Source organism: Neovison vison, chromosome 6 (genome assembly GCF_020171115.1).
Source record: "Neovison vison isolate M4711 chromosome 6, ASM_NN_V1, whole genome shotgun sequence".
In the NCBI taxonomy this organism is placed as follows: domain Eukaryota; kingdom Metazoa; phylum Chordata; class Mammalia; order Carnivora; family Mustelidae; genus Neogale; species Neogale vison.
Window position 1 is genome coordinate 216,564,787 of NC_058096.1, and position 17,206 is coordinate 216,581,992.

At 54.1% G+C, this 17,206-nt stretch overlaps 2 protein-coding genes across 3 annotated transcripts in view; both read right to left on the reverse strand.

Annotated features, from left to right (window-relative positions):
* Positions 1-1,492, reverse strand: part of CARM1 (coactivator associated arginine methyltransferase 1) — a 41,764-nt gene extending 40,272 nt beyond the window's left edge. For both annotated transcript variants that reach the window (XM_044254188.1, XM_044254187.1), the window contains exon 1: positions 1,273-1,492. In XM_044254188.1, coding sequence (XP_044110123.1) covers positions 1,273-1,492 — 220 coding nt within the window. The remainder of the gene's footprint in view (positions 1-1,272) is intronic.
* Positions 1,493-2,918: 1,426 nt separating this feature from the next.
* C6H19orf38 (chromosome 6 C19orf38 homolog) lies at positions 2,919-15,788 on the reverse strand. The gene is made up of 7 exons (XM_044255397.1): positions 15,702-15,788; positions 14,302-14,610; positions 12,134-12,226; positions 10,901-10,928; positions 10,094-10,137; positions 8,522-8,559; positions 2,919-3,545 (listed from the first exon to the last, which is right to left on the reverse strand). The coding sequence occupies exons 1-7, from the start codon at positions 15,730-15,732 to the stop codon at positions 3,396-3,398; spliced, it is 693 nt and encodes a 230-aa protein (XP_044111332.1). The 5' UTR covers positions 15,733-15,788; the 3' UTR covers positions 2,919-3,395.
* Positions 15,789-17,206: the final 1,418 nt, after the last annotated feature.

The following is a 17,206-nucleotide window of genomic DNA, read 5'->3' on the forward strand; positions in this document are numbered from 1 at the left end:
GCTCTGACCCCCACCTGGGATACCCTTCTCCCCTCTCCTCATTTGATCCCAGAAACCCGGCTCTGCCCCCTCAGAAAGAGCTGAGATACCTGGGAGGTAGGCACAACTCCAGGAGTCTGGGTCTTCCAAGCGGAAGTGCAGGGAGAACCCAGTGTGAACGGGCTGCTCTAGATATTTTCCTTTGGCCCACACCCCCCACTTCCCAAAGGGGCAAAAAAAATTCACACAGGCCAAAGGCAGGAAAGGGCCTCCTCGTGGCTCCCAGAGCATCAGTGCAAGAAGCCCTGAGACAAAGCTGAATGAAACAGAATAGCAAAATGTGACCAAGTAATCAGGAATCAGAACAGATAAATAAAGAGTAACAGAGAAAGAAAAAGGATCAACTACAAAGACTCGGGGGCCTTGGCAAACACATTTGTGATTTTTTTTTTTTTCCACTGAAATGTCAGTTTTGAAACTAGCTTCTGAAAATGTAACCAGCTTCTCACATCCCCAAAAAGAAAGATCGGAGGACCGTGGCGAGGGCGGAGGCTGTGTTACCTCTTACTTCGGAGCCGGACATCAAGAAGGAGCCCTACCCTTCCACGTTTCCACCAGGAGCACATCTAGCGGCTCGCACCACCCTGGCATGGGCCCTCTCTCCGGGTCTAGAAGTTTCCCACACGGAGGTCCAGAACGCCAAAACGCTCCCGATGGGTGGAACCAGGTCCTCCAGGCCGCCCCAGGCCGGGCACCACTTTCCAACTGTCCTCAGCAGTCGTGGGAGTCCCGAGAGATGGTCAAAGGCTGCCCCCATCCCTCCATCCCTTTCCTAGGGCGGCCACACCCGCCCCCGGGGACCCCCACCTCTCCCATACCCCAGACCCCCTTTCCTCCCACCCAGCCCCCACACCCCCGGCCGGCTACGAATTCACCTTCCCCGCTCGGCCCCCCACTTCCTGCCTGCCCCCTCCCAATCTCAGGGCCCTCACTCCCCCATTTCCCGCTTCCCACCGTACTCCGGGCACCTCACCTCTGGCCACCACGCACGCCCTCTTTTCTCTCTGCCCCTTGACATCGTTCCTCCACTGCCCTCACTCGGGGGCCCCCCACTCCCAGCTCCCTCGGCCCGGCGCCACGGACCCCACACCAGGCCCCCACCGCTCAGGGCCCCTCACCCTCGGGGCCCCGGGCCCCTAGCTGCGGCCGCGTCCCTCCCGCCTCTGGTCCCGCGCCCGACCCGCCTCGTGGGCAGCCCCAGCGCTCGGCCCGGCCCCGGGGCCCCGCACTCACGGCTGTAGAGGGCGATGCCCGCCGCGTCCGGGCCGGCGCGCACCTCGAGGCGCAGCGCCTGCTGCTCCGCGTGCCGCTGGATCTCGCCGTTCGCGTCGCCGATGGTGAGGAGGCGGGCGCCGGGGAACACGGACACCGCCGCGCAGGGCCCCGCGCCGCCCGGGACCGCCGCCCCTGCGCCGCCCGCGCCCGGCCCCGCCGCAGCCGCCGCCGCTGCCATCTTAGATCCGGCTCCAGGCCCCACCGCCGCCGCCGCCACCGCCGCCGCCGCCGCCGCCGCGCCCGGGCCCAGGCCGCCGCCGCTGCCGCCGCCGCCGCTGCCGACGCGCAGGCCGAGGCCAAGGCCGAGTCAGGCAGCGCCGCCTGCCGGCCACGCTCCGCCTCGCCGCCACTGCCGCCGAGGTCCGGCCCCGTGGCGCAGCGCCCCCTGCTGGCCGCCTAGGGCACCGGGAGGGAGGGTGCCGGGGGACGGGGCCGCCCCGCCCCGCCCCGCCCCGCGCGAACGGTCGCGGCTTTGTGAGGTGGCTCCGCGGCCCAGGAACGGCGGGGGCGGAGCGTGAGCCGGGGGGCGGTGCTCCGTCTCGCGGACACGCCCCTGGGCCTGGGCCCCGCCCCCCGGCCGGGCGAGGCTCGAAAGGCCGCGCTTTGTACCGCGGTGCTGGAACGGAGAAGCGGGGAGGGCGGGGACAGGGGCGCGCCCTAGGGGGCGGTGCTCGGCCCCGTGGACACGCCCTGGGCCACGCCCCGCGCAAACGGTCGCGCTTTGTGAGGCGGCCGCCCTGCCGGGAAAGGTGGAGGCGGGTCTGACGTCGGAAGGCTCCGACACACCTCTGCGGGTGAGCTCCGCCCCTTGGCCCTGCCCGGCTTTGTGAGGAGACACGCGGGGGGCGGGGTCCAGCTACGATGAGGCTCCGCCCCTGTACCGGTCCTGCTCCCTCCCACTGGATGTCGCTTTGTGAGGCGCCCCGGCTGTCAGGGAGGGCCTGTGCGAGGGGCGGGGCCAGATCCCGGGACACGCCCCCAGCGTGTGGCCCCACCCCAGCCCTCCAGAAGGGAAAATCAGTTTGGGGAGCCACTCAAGTCTCTGCCCTGGACCTGAATCTTGGGAAGGCCCCCCACCCAGCATTCAGCCGCTCCTTCTCTCTTCCCCATCGTCTCCGTCCCCTTCCCCCATTGCCCTCCTCCTCCATCCTTGGCCATCTATTCCCCTACAAAAAATTCTAGGATCTCTCTCTCTAGGCCCCTCCCTTAGCCCCTTTCTTCCCCCCCCCACCGATGACTGGCCAATAAATCTTGCAGAGCAGGGTCAAGTACCGTCTTCTACAGGAGAGCGCGCGCGCGCTCACGCACACACACACACACACACCCCTATCTTCCAAGTCCATCTGTCACTGCTTGAGGGCGTCATTCTCTTCTAGAGGGTCCAAAAAAGATTGTGACGTCTTTCCACCTTCTTTAGTTCCTACTCTTCTCTGGACCTCCATCATCTCACTCACCAGTGCAAGGACTTTAGCAAAGACCCCGTGTGACAGTGTCCCCCCTCCGAGCTTTCCCTTGACTGCATGCACCTGAGGGCAACTAGGCATCCGGTGATTAGACCCCAGAGATTCTGGGCTTGAAGGATTACACTACACAGAGACCTTGGGAACTGCTCAACCAACACGTGCTGTAATTAATAACTTAGGCATCCCAGCAGGACAGACTAACAGAACATACCCCGGGTACCCTATGTTCCAAAAACCCGGTTGGGTTGGTCAAGTCAGATGTGGCAAGGGAAGGAGGAAATCGGAGGGGTGTGTGGAGGGAGGGCCCAGACCGCTTATGGCCCAGCTGGGGGCCACGGGGATCCTAACATCTCCTTCTCACAAGGTCTGAGAAGCTGGGAACCCAAAAAGAGTCTTCCTGCTTTCTGTCCAGACTCCAGGACAATGTCTGTGCCCCCTCTGCTACTCCTGCTTCTCTGTGAGGAGGGTCCCAAAGTCAAGGATTGCCTTTGCCTCCTCTGTCAATTCCCTGAGAAAACAGCAGCCAGAAATCCCAGAGTAGCTGGAGGGACTTCAGGCCCTTGAGAGAAAGGGCTGAATGGAGAACGCACAGACACAGAGGGGCCCCCGGTCCTAGCCTCACTGGCAGGCCCGGAAAGTGCTGAATTCGGGGGGCTCAGGCGAGGATGATGTGGAGGTGGGCCTTTTCCGGGGCCCAGAGCTGCCGGGTGTCTCGGTGGAGCCTGAGCACGCATCTAGAGTGGTTGCATCTTCTTCTGGATTCATTTTCTTTGTCCATGGAGGAAAAACAGAGAACAGGGTGATTTGAGGTTCCAGGATCCAGGGTCTCCCTACATTCTGAGTCTGAGATACCCCCCGCCCAGTCCATCCAGTCTCATTTCAGCCCCACACACCACCCCACAGCTTCAGGACCCAGATCCTGTCCTCTGTCCTCCTGCCTGTCTGCATGCTGAGTAGGGAAGCAGACAGCATGGGTTCAAATCCCACCTCCGCCTTGTCCCATTGAGTAACTTAACCTGAGCCTCACTTTTTCCTTTTGCACAATGGGGAGAATGCTCCTAGACCCCACCTAGAGTTCCTACAAAACATGGAGGAATTAAATAGATAAAGTGGCTAGCACATAGCAAGCGCTAATAGTTAAGTGAACAAAGCTGTGAACATGATCTCTTCCCCTCCCCCACCTTGTCGCCCTGTTCTGGACTCCCACAAAACCTGCCTCAAAAGTCTATCCTCTCCTCTACCATAGATGCCCCTGCCCCAAATGCCAGTCAAGAGGAGATGAACTTGGGATGCCTGGGTAGCTCAGTTGGTTAAGCGTCTACCTTTGGCTCAGGTCATGATCCCAGGGTCCTAGGATCGAGTCCCACATCAGGCTCCCTGCTCAGAGGGGAGCCTGCTTCTCCTTCTGTCTCTGCTGCTCCCCCTGCTTGTTCTCTCTCTCTGACAAATAAATAAATGAATAAAAATCTTAAAAAAAAAAAAACAGAATAGATGAACTTGATAAAACTGAAGTTTGGTGGATGAGAGCAGGCTGGGGTTCCATCCCGGCCCCATACGTCCCTAGCTGGATGATCCCAGTAAGGCCACAATTAGCTTCTGTGTCCTTGACTATTAAAAAAAAATGTTGGGAGGGCGCCTGGGTGGCTCAGTGGGTTAAGCCGCTGCCTTCGGCTCAGGTCATGATCTCAGGATCCTGGATCGAGTCCTGCATCGGGTTCTCTGCTCAGCAGGGAGCCTGCTTCCCTCTCTCTCTCTCTGCCTGCCTCTCTGCCTACTTGTAATCTCTCTGTCAAATAAATAAATAAAATCTTAAAAAAAAATGTTGGGGCGCCTGGGTGTCTCCATCAGTTGTGTATATGACACTCGATTTCAGTTAAGATCCTGATCTCAGGGTCCTAGGATCCAGGCCCCCATCTAGCTCCCTGCTCAGCGGGAAGCCTGCTCGAGATTCTCTCTCCCTCTCCCTTTGCCCCTCCCCCTGCTCTCTCTCTCTCAAATAAAATTTAAAAATTAAAATTAAAAAAATGTGAACCCCACTTCCTAGGGTATCCTAGAGCAAATATCAGACCCTCAGCAGGGTATCACGATACAAGCTGGAGAACGATTAGCTGCTTCACTTTTATTTCAGCCATCGAATGCTTCAAAAAGAAACTAGAATTGAAAGCAGGGACTCAGACAGATATTTGCATACCCATGTTCATAGCAGCACTGTTCATAATAGCTGAATGGCGGAAACAACCCAAGTGTGCATCAACAAATGAACAGAAAGCAAAATTCTGCCTTCAACAAGAATAAAATTCTAACACCTGCTACAACATGAATGAACTTGAAGACATTATGCTCAGTGAAGTAAGCCAGACACATGGGGTGCCTGGGTGGTTCAGTCGGTTAAGGGTCAGCCTTGGGCTCAGATCAGGATCCCAGGGTCCTGGGATGGAGCTCTGCCTGGGTGTCCCCTACTCATCGGGGAGTCTGCTTCTCCCTCTTCCTTTGCCCCTCCCCCATGCTGTGTGTGTGCTCTCTCGCTCTCTCTCAAATAAATAAAATCTTTTTTGTAAAACACCAGACACAAAAGGATGAACATTATATGGCATCATTTCTACATAAAATGTCCAGAATACGCAAATCCGCAGAGAGAGAAAGGAGCATGGTAGATGCCAGGGGCTCAGGTTGGTTAAGAATGAGAAGTTAGTATACGGTGGGGACAGTTCTATTTTTGCAGGACAGAGTTCTGGAGATCGATGGCGGTGACGGTTGCACAAGGTGAATGCACTTAATGCCACAGAACTGGACCTTAAAAATGGCTAAAGGAGCTCCTGGGTGGCTTAGTCCTTAAGCATCTGCCTTCAGCTCACGTCATGATCCCAGGGTCCTGAGATCAAGTCCTGCATCGGGCTCCCTGCTCAGCGGGAAGCCTGCTTCTCCCTCTCCCACTTCCCTCGCGTGTATTCCCTCTCTCCCTGTCTATCAAATAAATAAATAAAATCATTTTTTAAAATGGCAAAAATGGTCAATTTTATGTTACATATATTTTACCGTAATGGAAAAAAACAAAAAAAAGAATACCTAGAAAAGATCTCACTAAAATTTTCCGTGAAGGAAAGGAAGCATGGTAGTGTGGCTAGCATGCTATCATTTATGTAGAAAGGATGAGGGTAAACATCCTCTCTTTTCACTTTTGCTTGCATTTCCAAGAAGTTCCTAATAGTGGTGGCTGTCTGCATGTGGAGGGGGAGACCATGGAGTGGAAAGGGGTTACTGACAGAAGGATGCTTTACTGGATATATAATTTTGACATATGGATGTATTTCAAATGAAAAAAAAATTTTTTTAAGTAAGCTCTGGGGGGCGCCTGGATGGCTCAATGGGTTGAGCCTCTGCCTTCGGCTGGAGTCATGATCTCAGGGCCCTGAATCGAGCCCCACATCGGGCTCTCTGCTCGGCAGGGAGTCCGCTTCCCCTATTTCTCTGCCTTCCTCTCTGCCTACTAGTGGTCTCTCTCTCTCTCTCTCTCTCTGTCAAATAAATAAATAAATCTTTAAAATAAAAAAAAAGTAGGCTCTGTGCCCAACATGGGGCTTGAACTCCCCACCCTGAGATTAAGAGTCACATGCTCTATCCACTGAGCCAGCCAGGTGTTCCCCTCCCCCAAGTTTTTTAATTAAAAAAATATATACATATATAGTCACAAGGACCAAGATACTTTTTTTTTTTTTAAAGATTTTATCCATTCATTTGACAGAGAGAGATCACGAGTAGGCAGAGAGGCAGGCAGAGAGAGAGGAGGAAGCAGGCTCCCCGCTGAGCAGAGAGCCCGATGCGGGACTCGATCCCAGGACCCCGAGATCATGACCTGAGCCGAAGGCAGCGGCCCAACCCACTGAGCCACCCAGGCGCCCCGACCAAGATACTTTTTAAATTTTTCTCTCTGTCTCTGTTTCCACTTGTTTCATTTTCCTTTAAAAAAAAAAAGAAAGAAAAGAAAAGAAAAGGAGAGAAGAAAAATCCCCAGGGTCCTGGTGCCTTGACAGCACGTCTTCTCACAGAAAGTTTTAGAATTTGCCCTGCCTGCTGGATTTTGGGCGGTGGGAGGGTTTTGTTCTTTGTTTTCTGTTTTTTCTTAATACCATAGGATTTGTCCCGGAACTGAGACCTCACAGGGCTGAACTAGCCGGCGGGGCCAAGCCCCTTCCTTCCCACATTCATACACAGTTTAAATTCCCTTGTTCCTCTCTCCGGAACCCCAGTATCGCGTCTGCACCTGCCCTTGGGCGTCGCCGGGTAAGGGGGCGCGTCTCTGGTCCCTCCACGCCCGCGGCTCCCCGGGACTCCCTGCCGCCTCCCTCCGCCCTCTCCCTCCGTCCATCATCCGCCGTGTTTGCTGTCTCCTGAATCGATCTGACCAGCATCCGTTCCCTTCTTCCACCTCCGCTGCCGACACGCTGGACCAAAGCACCTACCACTTGGCTCGCCTGGACCAGCGCCGTCGCCTGGGTCCTGGCAACCACCCCCCACCCCCGAATGACAGACACATTCTGGTCGGCCCACGCCCCCCAAGTCTGTCCTCCCCGCAGCCGCCAGAGGGCGCGGGTGAGCACCTGAATCGGTCACCAATCCCCCGCCCCCCTTCCCCGCCCGGGAACGCTCCAGGGCTCATCACATCGGGGCAACAAAGTTCTCCGCGAGGCTCCCCTCAACTCTCCATTCGGCTCCACTCCAGTTATCCTGGACGGTGCCAAGAACGTGTCCTGAGCCTGGGGCCATCTTCCATAGCTACCCTCTGCCTGTTGGCCATCTCTGAGACTTCCTGATCTCCAATCTAAGGGCGAAGTGGGCTTCCCTCCCACTCCTACCCCATGTGGCATCGTCTGTCTCCCCGCCACCCACCCCCCAGGAGAAATTAGAAAGCTCTGAAGAATTAAAAGCTTTGTCCTGTTCTTGTCCCAACACCCAGGAAGGGTGTGTTGAACCAACCCAACCCTCTCCCACTATGGTGCCCTTGGCACACCAACTCCCCACCCAGGCTCCCTGACTGCAGTCCCAAAGTGCCCACTTGCAAAGGGGCAGATTACAGAGAGACCTTCCCCACCTGTAAGAGAAATGCTCAGCTTGGAGATTTAAGCTGAAATCTCTGAAACTGAACATAAAAACAGGCTTTTCTTTACCAGGAGGGGACTACAGTGTGCATCAGACTGTTAAAAAGCACGTGAACCTTGGGGCGCCTGGGTGGCTCAGTGGGTTAAAACCTCTGCCTTTGGCTCAGGTCACGATCCCAGGAACCTGGGATGGAGCCCCACATCAGGCTCTCTGCTCAGCGGGGAGCCTGCTTCCTCCTCTCTCTCTGCCTGCCTCTCTGCCTACTTGTGATCTGTCTGTCAAATAAATAAATCAATCTTAAAAAAAAAAAAAAGCACGTGACCCCACCGGCTCACCCTGAGTCCCCCGTCACCATTCTGTAGGGTCGGCCCCATGGTGTTCAAAGGCGGCCTGGGGATCCTGCCCAGGGGCATCGGACGGCCTGGACGTGGCTTCCTCCCATCCCCTGGGATTTTCCAGAGCCAACTCTCAGCTCACAAACAAATCCCTGCTCAGGGATTCTGGGCTTTTCCCAGCCACCACCACCACCACCCCCCGCCGCCCCCGGCCCCAAGCTCAGAGATATCAGGTCAGCCCAGCCTGATGGTTGTCTTCCAGAGGTTAAGACAGTCAGCAGAAACCCAGGACCAAGAAATGCAATAACTTACCATGGAGATGGCAAACAGAGAGTTATCAAAGGTCATATCTGAAATAGAAAGAGAAAGGAAAGCCCAGTGCCAGTATAAAATCCCTGCTCACTGCCCTCCGGGGGCCCTCCCCTCAGAGCCACAGGCCTCAAGTCAACTGTGAGGAAGGGCTTGGGACCCATTTCCCAGCATGCTTTGCTCCTTTCAAACCCATTCTGCAAGGTGAACCATTCCCAGCTGTAAACTGAACTGTGTCCTTTTTCTCCTCAGAGCCCTCCCCCAGGGGCCTCTTGTGGCCCTCTGATAAATGAGTTTCTCCTCTCTGCTCCCACTTTCCAGAACTTCTCTCAGCTCCTCCACCGCCCCAGGCTCTCCTTCCGTTGTCTGCTCTCCACCCGCCTCCACCCCCCACGGCCCCCTCCTGCATCTCTGCCTAAACACCACTTCCTCCCAGGACTGCCCTCCTGGCCCCAGACAGGGTCCCGCTGGCCATGGGCTGTTTCCCCACTGCAGGATGGGCTTGTGAGTAAAGACCACCTGTCTTGGTCTTTGAGGGACACCCCCCAAACGTTAGCACATAGTATATGCTCAGTAAAATTATGGACCCGTGGGAGCTCAGTCGGTTAAGCCTCCACCTTCCGCTCAGGTCATGATCCTGGCATCCTGGGATCAAGCCCGAATAGGACTCCTTGCTCGGAGGGGGGCTGCTTCTCCCTCTGCTGCTGCTCCCCCTACTTGTGCTCTCTCTCTCAAATAAATAAATAATCTTTTTTAAATTAAAAAAACGTGTGGAACAGTGAAAGTACAGAGGATGGAATTTCTCTGCTAGGGGCCCCTTCCTGAGCGCCCCCCCCCGCCCCCTGGTGGAAGCCTTCAGGATGACACGTTCTGGATCACAAACGGGGCACCACTTAAGGACAGGGCCAGGCGGTCTGTCCCCCGTGGAACTGAGGGCCCGGCACTGGAAGCAAGTGTTACATACACACTTGTGTTTTTCTCCCGAAGGGTAAGAATAATGATAGGGTGCTGAAGGCAGGGAAATAGAAACACACCCACTGGTCTAGGGAGTCAGGGAAGGCTTCCCGGAGAAGGCAGCCTCTAGACCAAGACCAGAGGGAGGAAGAATGTTGTAGGCAGAGGTCGGGGTGACTGAAGGGCCTGAGGATGAGGCGGAGAGAGAAGGTGAGAGGTGAAACCTGGCCCTGGGGGGGAGGAGAGGGTGTATCCTTGACCCTAAGGGAAGTGAGCGGCTACAGAAGTTGCTCGGTAGCAAGTAAGGAGACCCGCTAGCATTTTTCTTTCTTTCTTTCTTTTTTTCTTTCTTTCTTTCTTTTTTAAGATTTTATTTATTTGTCAGAGAGAGAGAGAGCGAGAGCGAGCACAGGCAGACAGAATGGCAGGCAGAGTCAGAGGGAGAAGCAGGCTCCCTGCGGAGCAAGGAGCCTGAAGTGGGTCTCGATCCCAGGATGCTGGGATCATGACCTGAGCCGAAGGCAGCTGCTTAACCAACTGAGCCACCCAGGCGTCCCCCCGCTAGCATTTTTGAGGGGGTGAGCCTGCCCTGGCAGGGGATAGGAGTAAGAAGGTACATACCTGTGGTGGCGAAGTTGATCTGAACCCAGCAGGATTCTTGCTGTCTGCAAAGGGATTTGGCAGAGTGATGACCTGCTCCTCTCAGACCGGAGGGTTGTTCCCGGAAGCCCTGGCTCCAAACTTGGCCTTCACTCCCCACCTTTCTTTGCATCCTCCCCCGAGTCCCCTCAGAAGGAAGTTCTCTTCCAGGAGCCGCATCGCCTGGTGAAGTCTGGATTCGATCCCTGGGGCTGCTGCTAGCTCTATGCCACCAGGCAGCGGGGGCTCCAGCCCTCTCTCAGGGAAGAAACTGAGGCTGGGGCCACTGCCTACAGGCTACAAGTTGGGCACCGCACAGCCCCAGAGGGTGTCACCTCTCCCAACTCTGACTTCCTATAGAGTATTACAACCATTTTGGGCAGTCAGTGGTTAAGGGATGTGAGCACGACTCAACCACTTGCTCCCTGCATGGCTAAGTCGAGCCTCAGTCTCCTTGTCTATAAAATGGGACTACTTATAAAGGCCAGCTCCAGCAGTAGCTGTGAGCAGCCATGGACTCCAGCAGCAGCTCCTAGCACAGCGTTCTGCACACCCTAGGTGCTTTGTAATTGACCCCAGTTCCTCTTAAGCAGCCCTCCCACGAGAGGGCGCTGTTTGGAAGGGAGACACCCAACCCTCCACCCAGCACCGGAAGTGCCCCTCTGTCCCCAGAACCTGGCCAGGTCTGATTCCTTAACACCCATCCGGAACTTCTACCCTGAACCCACCAACCATCTGATATTTCTTTCCCCCAAAGCACCCTTTGAGGATCTCCAGAGATGGTCTCACCTTTTCTTCTGCAAATTTTTTACTTTAACTGGGAACAAAAAAAATAAATAAACATTTATTAGATTTTAGTCGTGGTTGCCTCCTAGTTGCAAAAAACAAAACAAACAAGACTGGGTGACTCAGTGAGTTGAGCCTCTGCCTTTGGCTCAGGTCATGATCTCAGAGTTCTGGAATCGAGTCCTGCATCGGGCTCTCTGCTCAGTGGGGAGCCTGCTTCCCTCTCTCTTCCTGCATCCCTGCCTACTTGTGATCTCTCTCTCTCTCTGTGTCAAATAAATAAATAAAATCTAAAAAAAAAAAAAAAGTCTCCAAAATCTCCCGCATATATTTGTGACCCAACCTCGCCTTCTCCTCCCATAAATGTGCTCCTCACAGGAGAGCTACTGCAAAACCCTCCCCACCACCCAATTACCTGAGTGATGTGTATTGGTAAAAGCTTCAAACAAGCATGTAAAAAAAATTTTTTTTTGTTAAAGATTTTATTTTAAGTAATTTCCATATCCAACGTGGGACTCAAACTCACAACCCCAAGATCAAGAGCTGCATGCTCTACCTACTGAGTCAGCCAGGTGCCCCCTACTACTGTTTCCCTTGGTTTTGTTTATTGTCAGTTGCAGTGATTGACAGGCGCTGGGGGAGGAGGAATGGTGAGTTAGTGTTTAAAGGGTCAGAGGGGGCGCCTGGGTGGCTCAGCAGGTTAAAGCCTCTGCCTTCGGCTCAGGCCATGATCCCAGGGTCCTGGGATTGAGCCCTACATCGGGCTTTCTGCTCAGCGAAGGGCCTGCTTTCTCCCCACCCCCCCGCCTGCCTCTCCGCCTACTTGTGATCTCTGTCTGTCAAATAAATAAATAAAATCTTAAAAAAAATAATAAAGGGGACAAAGTTTCAGTCAGGGCAGATGACAAAGTTCTGGAGATGGACAGTGGTGATGGTTGCGTAACGAATTGAACGTACTCAATGCTGCTGAACTGGACACTTAAAAATTAAGGGTTGAAATGTGAAACTTTGTGTTATATATATTTTATAATCTAAAAATATATGTCAACTTCCCCCACCCCACCACCAACACTGTACTTCTGGAAGGTTCTTTACTGCAAGTTTTTTAGTAAGACCTCCCTAGCTGTGTGCCTCTGTGCTCCTAAAAAATGGGTGTGATTGGGGGCTCATTTGCACATCCCAGCAGTTGCACATCGGGCAGCCTCTGGGATCTGCACCATCTCTGCCTGCTGTTACCTTTCCTGACCACCACGGCGATGGCCACCAGCCCAGCAAGGAGAAGGAGGGCTCCAGCCAGGCTCAAGGAGAGTGCCAGTATCCAAGTGGGCACTAGAGGAACGTGAGAAAAAGAGGGGGGACAGGTTATGGAGTTGTGGGGTGCAGGGTGAAGGTGGGACACCTGTCATTCCTCCAGATTACCTTTGGGGAGCCAGCCCCCTCCCCATACTGCCCAACCATTTGACTTGGATGTAGCTGGACCCTGGGGATCTGGCAAGTCTTGTGACCGGTCAATTAGCATATCCCCCACCCCCCAGTCGCGGTGATTGGTTCAGGGATAGGCATGTGGGCAAAGCAGAGCTAATGAGAGCTGATTCTGAGTCTTGGCTCCACTACTGGGAAAGAGGGTTATTCCTCCAGCCAGCATTACAACGCTGGTAGGATATATATCTAAGGCTGCTAGGCACAATTTTGACACCATGAAGAGGGGTTCTTGCCTGAGAATAAGACACACACACACACACACACACACACACAAACACACACACAAAAAGCAGAGTTGAGAGCTGGCAAATGATTCCTGACTTCTTTGAGCACCTGGACCCAGCCATGCCTGAAGTCAATGCTGCAAACTGACTTCAGTTTGGCAAACCAACACATTCTCTTTTGTTGCTGAATCCAGTTTGAGACAAGTTTCCAGTTACTGGCAGCCTGAGAGTCCTGCTGGCTTCAGCCCGATACCAGGGGTGTCAGATGGCATCCACCCCCAGCCCCATGGTGGACCCTGAAATCCATGCAGAGGTCAGCCACAAAAGCATGAAGCTCCAGCTTCACAGTTTACTTCTCTGCAAGGGATCTGACTTCCCCTCCTTGAAGAGAGGGGATCTCTCAGGAAAGCGAGGAGGAGATGACCCAATCCCTATGGAGATCAGGAGCTAAGCCAGGAAGGGGAAGGAACAGACATATACTTGATATTCTCACACCGTTAGCCCTTGTTCATTCATTCATCTGGGGCAGGAGGGCTGTTGTCCCCTCCCCACTCTGAGACCACAAACTCAAGGTGATTGAAGGGGGCCTTTGACGGTGGAGCTCAAAGACACAGACTGTTTGTCACCGCAAGGCACTGGGGCTTCTGTGAGCAACAACATTCTCTTTAAGTGGGGCTTCTGCGGGTAACAAAGTTCTCTTTGCCACTGGAAAGTTCTGATGGATGGTGAAGCAGAGGCTCTACCTGGAGACACCTCCTCCCTCCCTCCTGCTCCTTGATCCAGAGCCCATACCCAGCTCCCTGTCCTGAAAAGACCACAGGAGAATATTGGTCTTCCAGGCCTTCTGTCTCGCTTCGACAATGAAACAAAGTCCCGGATGCACCCAAGGCCCTGCGCAATCGTCCTTGCCCCTTCCACGCCCTCTTCTCCCCCAACTTCTCTCCTTGCCCACCATGCTCAGCCCTACAGAGAGCGCCCCCCGGTGTTCCTCAAACATTCCAGACACGTGCCACCTCAGGGCCTTTGCACAGCTGGCTCCCTCTACCAGGGACCCTTTCGCCATAGATCCCCATATGGCTGCCTCCTCATCATTTAGGTCTTTGCTCAAATGTCGCCCCCTTGGAGGCTTTCCCTGGCCACTCTCCTCTGTACTTAAAACGACGCGCTTCCCTAGCTGGTACTTTATCCCGGCCTCTTTATTTGGCCCCTGGTGGCTACACTGAATATTTTCTGGCCTCCCTGCTTCTCTACTGTCTGTATCCCCTCTAAATGTCGGCTGGGGGAGGGTAGGGTCATCGTTTTACTCGCTGCTGAAAATGCAGGTCCAAGAACAATGTCTGGTGCATAGAGGGTGCTCAGAACTGGAGGAGGAGGGGCAGGGCAGTGGAGTGTGGAGGGTTAACGCCTGGATACTAAGGCCCATGGGATCCCAGCTCTGCTGCCCTGCTAGCTGTGTGACTTGGCCAAATCCCTTCATCACTTGTGCCTCAGTTTCCTTATCTGCAAAATGGGGAGCATCGCTGAACCCATCGCGTGGGATGACTGTGAGAATTCAGCAACGAAAGGTGAGTGAGCCCTGGACAGCTGGAGGCCTGGCTCGTTCCACAGAGGCTTCCAAGCAGAGGGAACAGCATGGGCAAAGGCTCAGCAGTGAGCCAATGGAGCTGTGGGCTGCGAAGGCGGGCAGGAGGGTCTTACCTGGGTAGGAGACGTTTACCACCTCACTGGGATCTGACAGCTGCGGCTTCAGGTCCTCACTTAGCACCCTATACTGGCAGTAAAATGGGCCCCCTGGAGCCTCCCTGCCACCGCCGCTTAGGTTGAAGGTGACCCCAAGCTGGTCCACGGGTGCCTGCAGGAGCTGGACCACCTGCCCACCACGGTAGAGCGTGAAATTTGCCCCCGGGAAGCCCTCAGGGGCCATGCAGGCGATGTGGATGGGATCTTCCTGGCTGCTGGGGTGCGGGGGCACCAGCAGGATGGACGGCGCTGGGATTGCCAAGGAGCCTGTAATGCAGAAAAAGGGAGGCAGTCTGAGTGGTTAGAGCAGAGGAGTTTCCTGGCTCTGTGGCCTTGGGCAAGCAGCTGACCCTCTCTGGGCCTCAGTCTTTCTTTACAAGTAGGTAGTTGACCCTATCCCATTGCTATGTTGAGGGGTTCGGGGACTAGGCACCTGGGAGGGGGTCGCTGCGTTTGAGTCATTTTATTATCATCGCAGTGGTTATTACATAGCGACACGATCATAGCCTTACTACTTCCATCAACAGCCCTCACCTGATGCCCGGCCCTGTTAGGTGCTGGGGATGAAACATGAATGAGATGGACAGATAGACATGCCTGCCTCGAGGAGCGGATGTTTTCAGGGAGACAAGAAGCACCGGGCAGCCCAACACACAGGGTCATGGGAAGCCTGCACTGGCTGGGGAGGCCATGGAGGGCTTCCCTGAAGAGGGGACACAGGAAGAGCTAGGGGAGAGTATTCCGGGCAGAGGGAAGAGCTTGGGCAAATGCTGGGAGGGTGGAAGGGGTGCGCGGTCTTCAAGGAGGCCAGGGTGGCTGGAGGGGATGAGCCAGGGAAAGGATAGGAGGAACAGAGAGCAAAAGGGGTTCTCCTGTTTCCCAGGCCATGGTGAGGAATTGGGGTTTGGTGGGTACAGTTTCCTATAGGAGGTACCAGTGTCTCCCCAGCTGGCTCCCCAGCAGAGCTCAGGCGAGGTCTACACAAGCCTCTCCCTGTTTCACCTCTAGACTTTTGCACAGGTTCCCCTAGCCCCCAGCAGAATCTCCTGTTGCCCCAGCCCCGGAGGTAACAGCCTGCAGAAGCCAAGCGGGGCTGAGTCATGGGGCGTGGGCTCCGCTGTCCCCAGCGGGGTGGGATTTCTGATAGCCTTGATGTGCGGGTGGTGAGGAGCACCTTAAGACAAAGCCATGCTCCTGGGGGCATGTCCAAAACTCTGGGGCAAATCTGTCAGCGTTCAGCCTCCTCCAGCACCTGGGGAAGGCAACCCTGGGCTGCTTTCTGCCTCCAGAGCAGAGGTCAGGTGGGCAGGGGGGGTGGGAGAGGGGTGGGGCTGATGCAGGGGGGACATCGGGCTCACCGGCTGCAAAGAGCAGGATGGTCCAGGGCATCTCTCCTCCCGAGTTTGGCCGGGAAATCTGGCTGAGGCCAGCGTGGCCCACGGCTCACCGCCAGCTCCTCCTGTGGGGCCAGAGCAGGGAAAGGAGAACCAGGGCTGATTGGAACGAATGTTTCCTCACTGGCAGGAAGTTGCACACACACGCTCAGCTGCCGAAAGGGACTCTCTCCTCTCCCCACCCCTTCCACGGACGCACATCAGATTCTGGCACTTCGCTGCACCTTGGTGGCCACATTTCTGCAGAGGTGGTAGAAGGGACACATGGCTAAGATGATCAGGTGGTGTGTGTGTGTGTGTGTGTGTGTGTGTGTGTGTGTGTTTCCTCCCTAAGAAGACAATTTCTGGTTGGGATGAGGCTGTTTGGGAAACCCATACCCAAAACACAAACCTCAGCCCAACCAGTTCCAACGTGGAGACATGTTGGGCAGAGGTCAATAGAGCATAGGGGTTAGTGCTTGGCCTCTGCACTTCTGGCAAGACATGGTCTGTCTCTGAAGCCTCAGTTTGCTGCTCTGCAGAATGGGGCTAAGAGTTGCAGGTATTAGATCCAAAGAACTCATAATATATACCAAAATGTAATGCTAGAGGAGTAAGTGCTCCCCGTGTGAGGCCATGGGAGCATGACCATCCCTGTGAAAGAGAACAGTAGGTCCAAAACTGAGGGAATGATATAGTTTACAGAATAAATTGCCTCCCATTTACAACCCAGAAACTCCCAAAGGTCTGTCTTACCAGTAAGTTTGCTTTGGTCTCTCTCAACATTTCTGTTCAAGTCAGGCAGGTCCACCTGGAGGTTTACACTAGGGAAGGATGTTAAGTATGTGGTCACTAAACAACAAAAAAGGGCCATTATGCTGGATGCTTTTATTTGGATACATGATGCTCATTCCAATGTCAGGACCTTTGCACGTGCTGTCTCTGCTGCCTGGGACACAATTTTGTTAATCTGTTAAGATTCCACTTCTCTTTCAGGGTTCAGCTTAAATATAACTTCTGGGAAATCTTTCCAGATACCTCTGGATTTAGAAAAATTTCCTTGCTGAATTATACTACAGTGTCCTGAAATTAGCATGCTTGTATTTTCAAAGAATTTGTCTGTTTCATCCAAGTTGTAGAGCTTATCAGTAAAAATTCTTCATATTCTCTTATTATACTTTTAATGTCTGTAGGGTCTGTGGCGATGCCCCTCTTTCAATGGTAATGTGTTTTTTCTCTCTTTCTTGAATAGTCTTGGTAGGGGTAAATCAGTTTTCTTAATCTTTTCAAAGTACTAGCTTTTAGCTTTGCTATTTTCCTCTATTTTCTGCTTTGGATTTCATTGTCCTTTTGTCTTATCTTTATTTTTTCTTTCTTCTATTTACCTTATGTTTCATTGGCTCTTCTTCTTTTTTTATTTAAGATTTTTTATTTATTTTATTTGACAGATAGAGATCACAAGCAGGCAGAGAGGCAGGCAGAGAGAGAGG

Coding starts and splice junctions, on each gene's coding strand:
- C6H19orf38 (XM_044255397.1), bottom strand. CDS start 15,732: ATGCCCTGGACCATCCTGCTCTTTGCAGCCG. Junction 12,227..14,301: donor GGTAAACGTCTCCTACCCAG/GTAAGACCCTCC, acceptor ACGTTCCTCTAG/TGCCCACTTGGATACTGGCA. Junction 8,560..10,093: donor GATCAACTTCGCCACCACAG/GTATGTACCTTC, acceptor TTTCTATTTCAG/ATATGACCTTTGATAACTCT.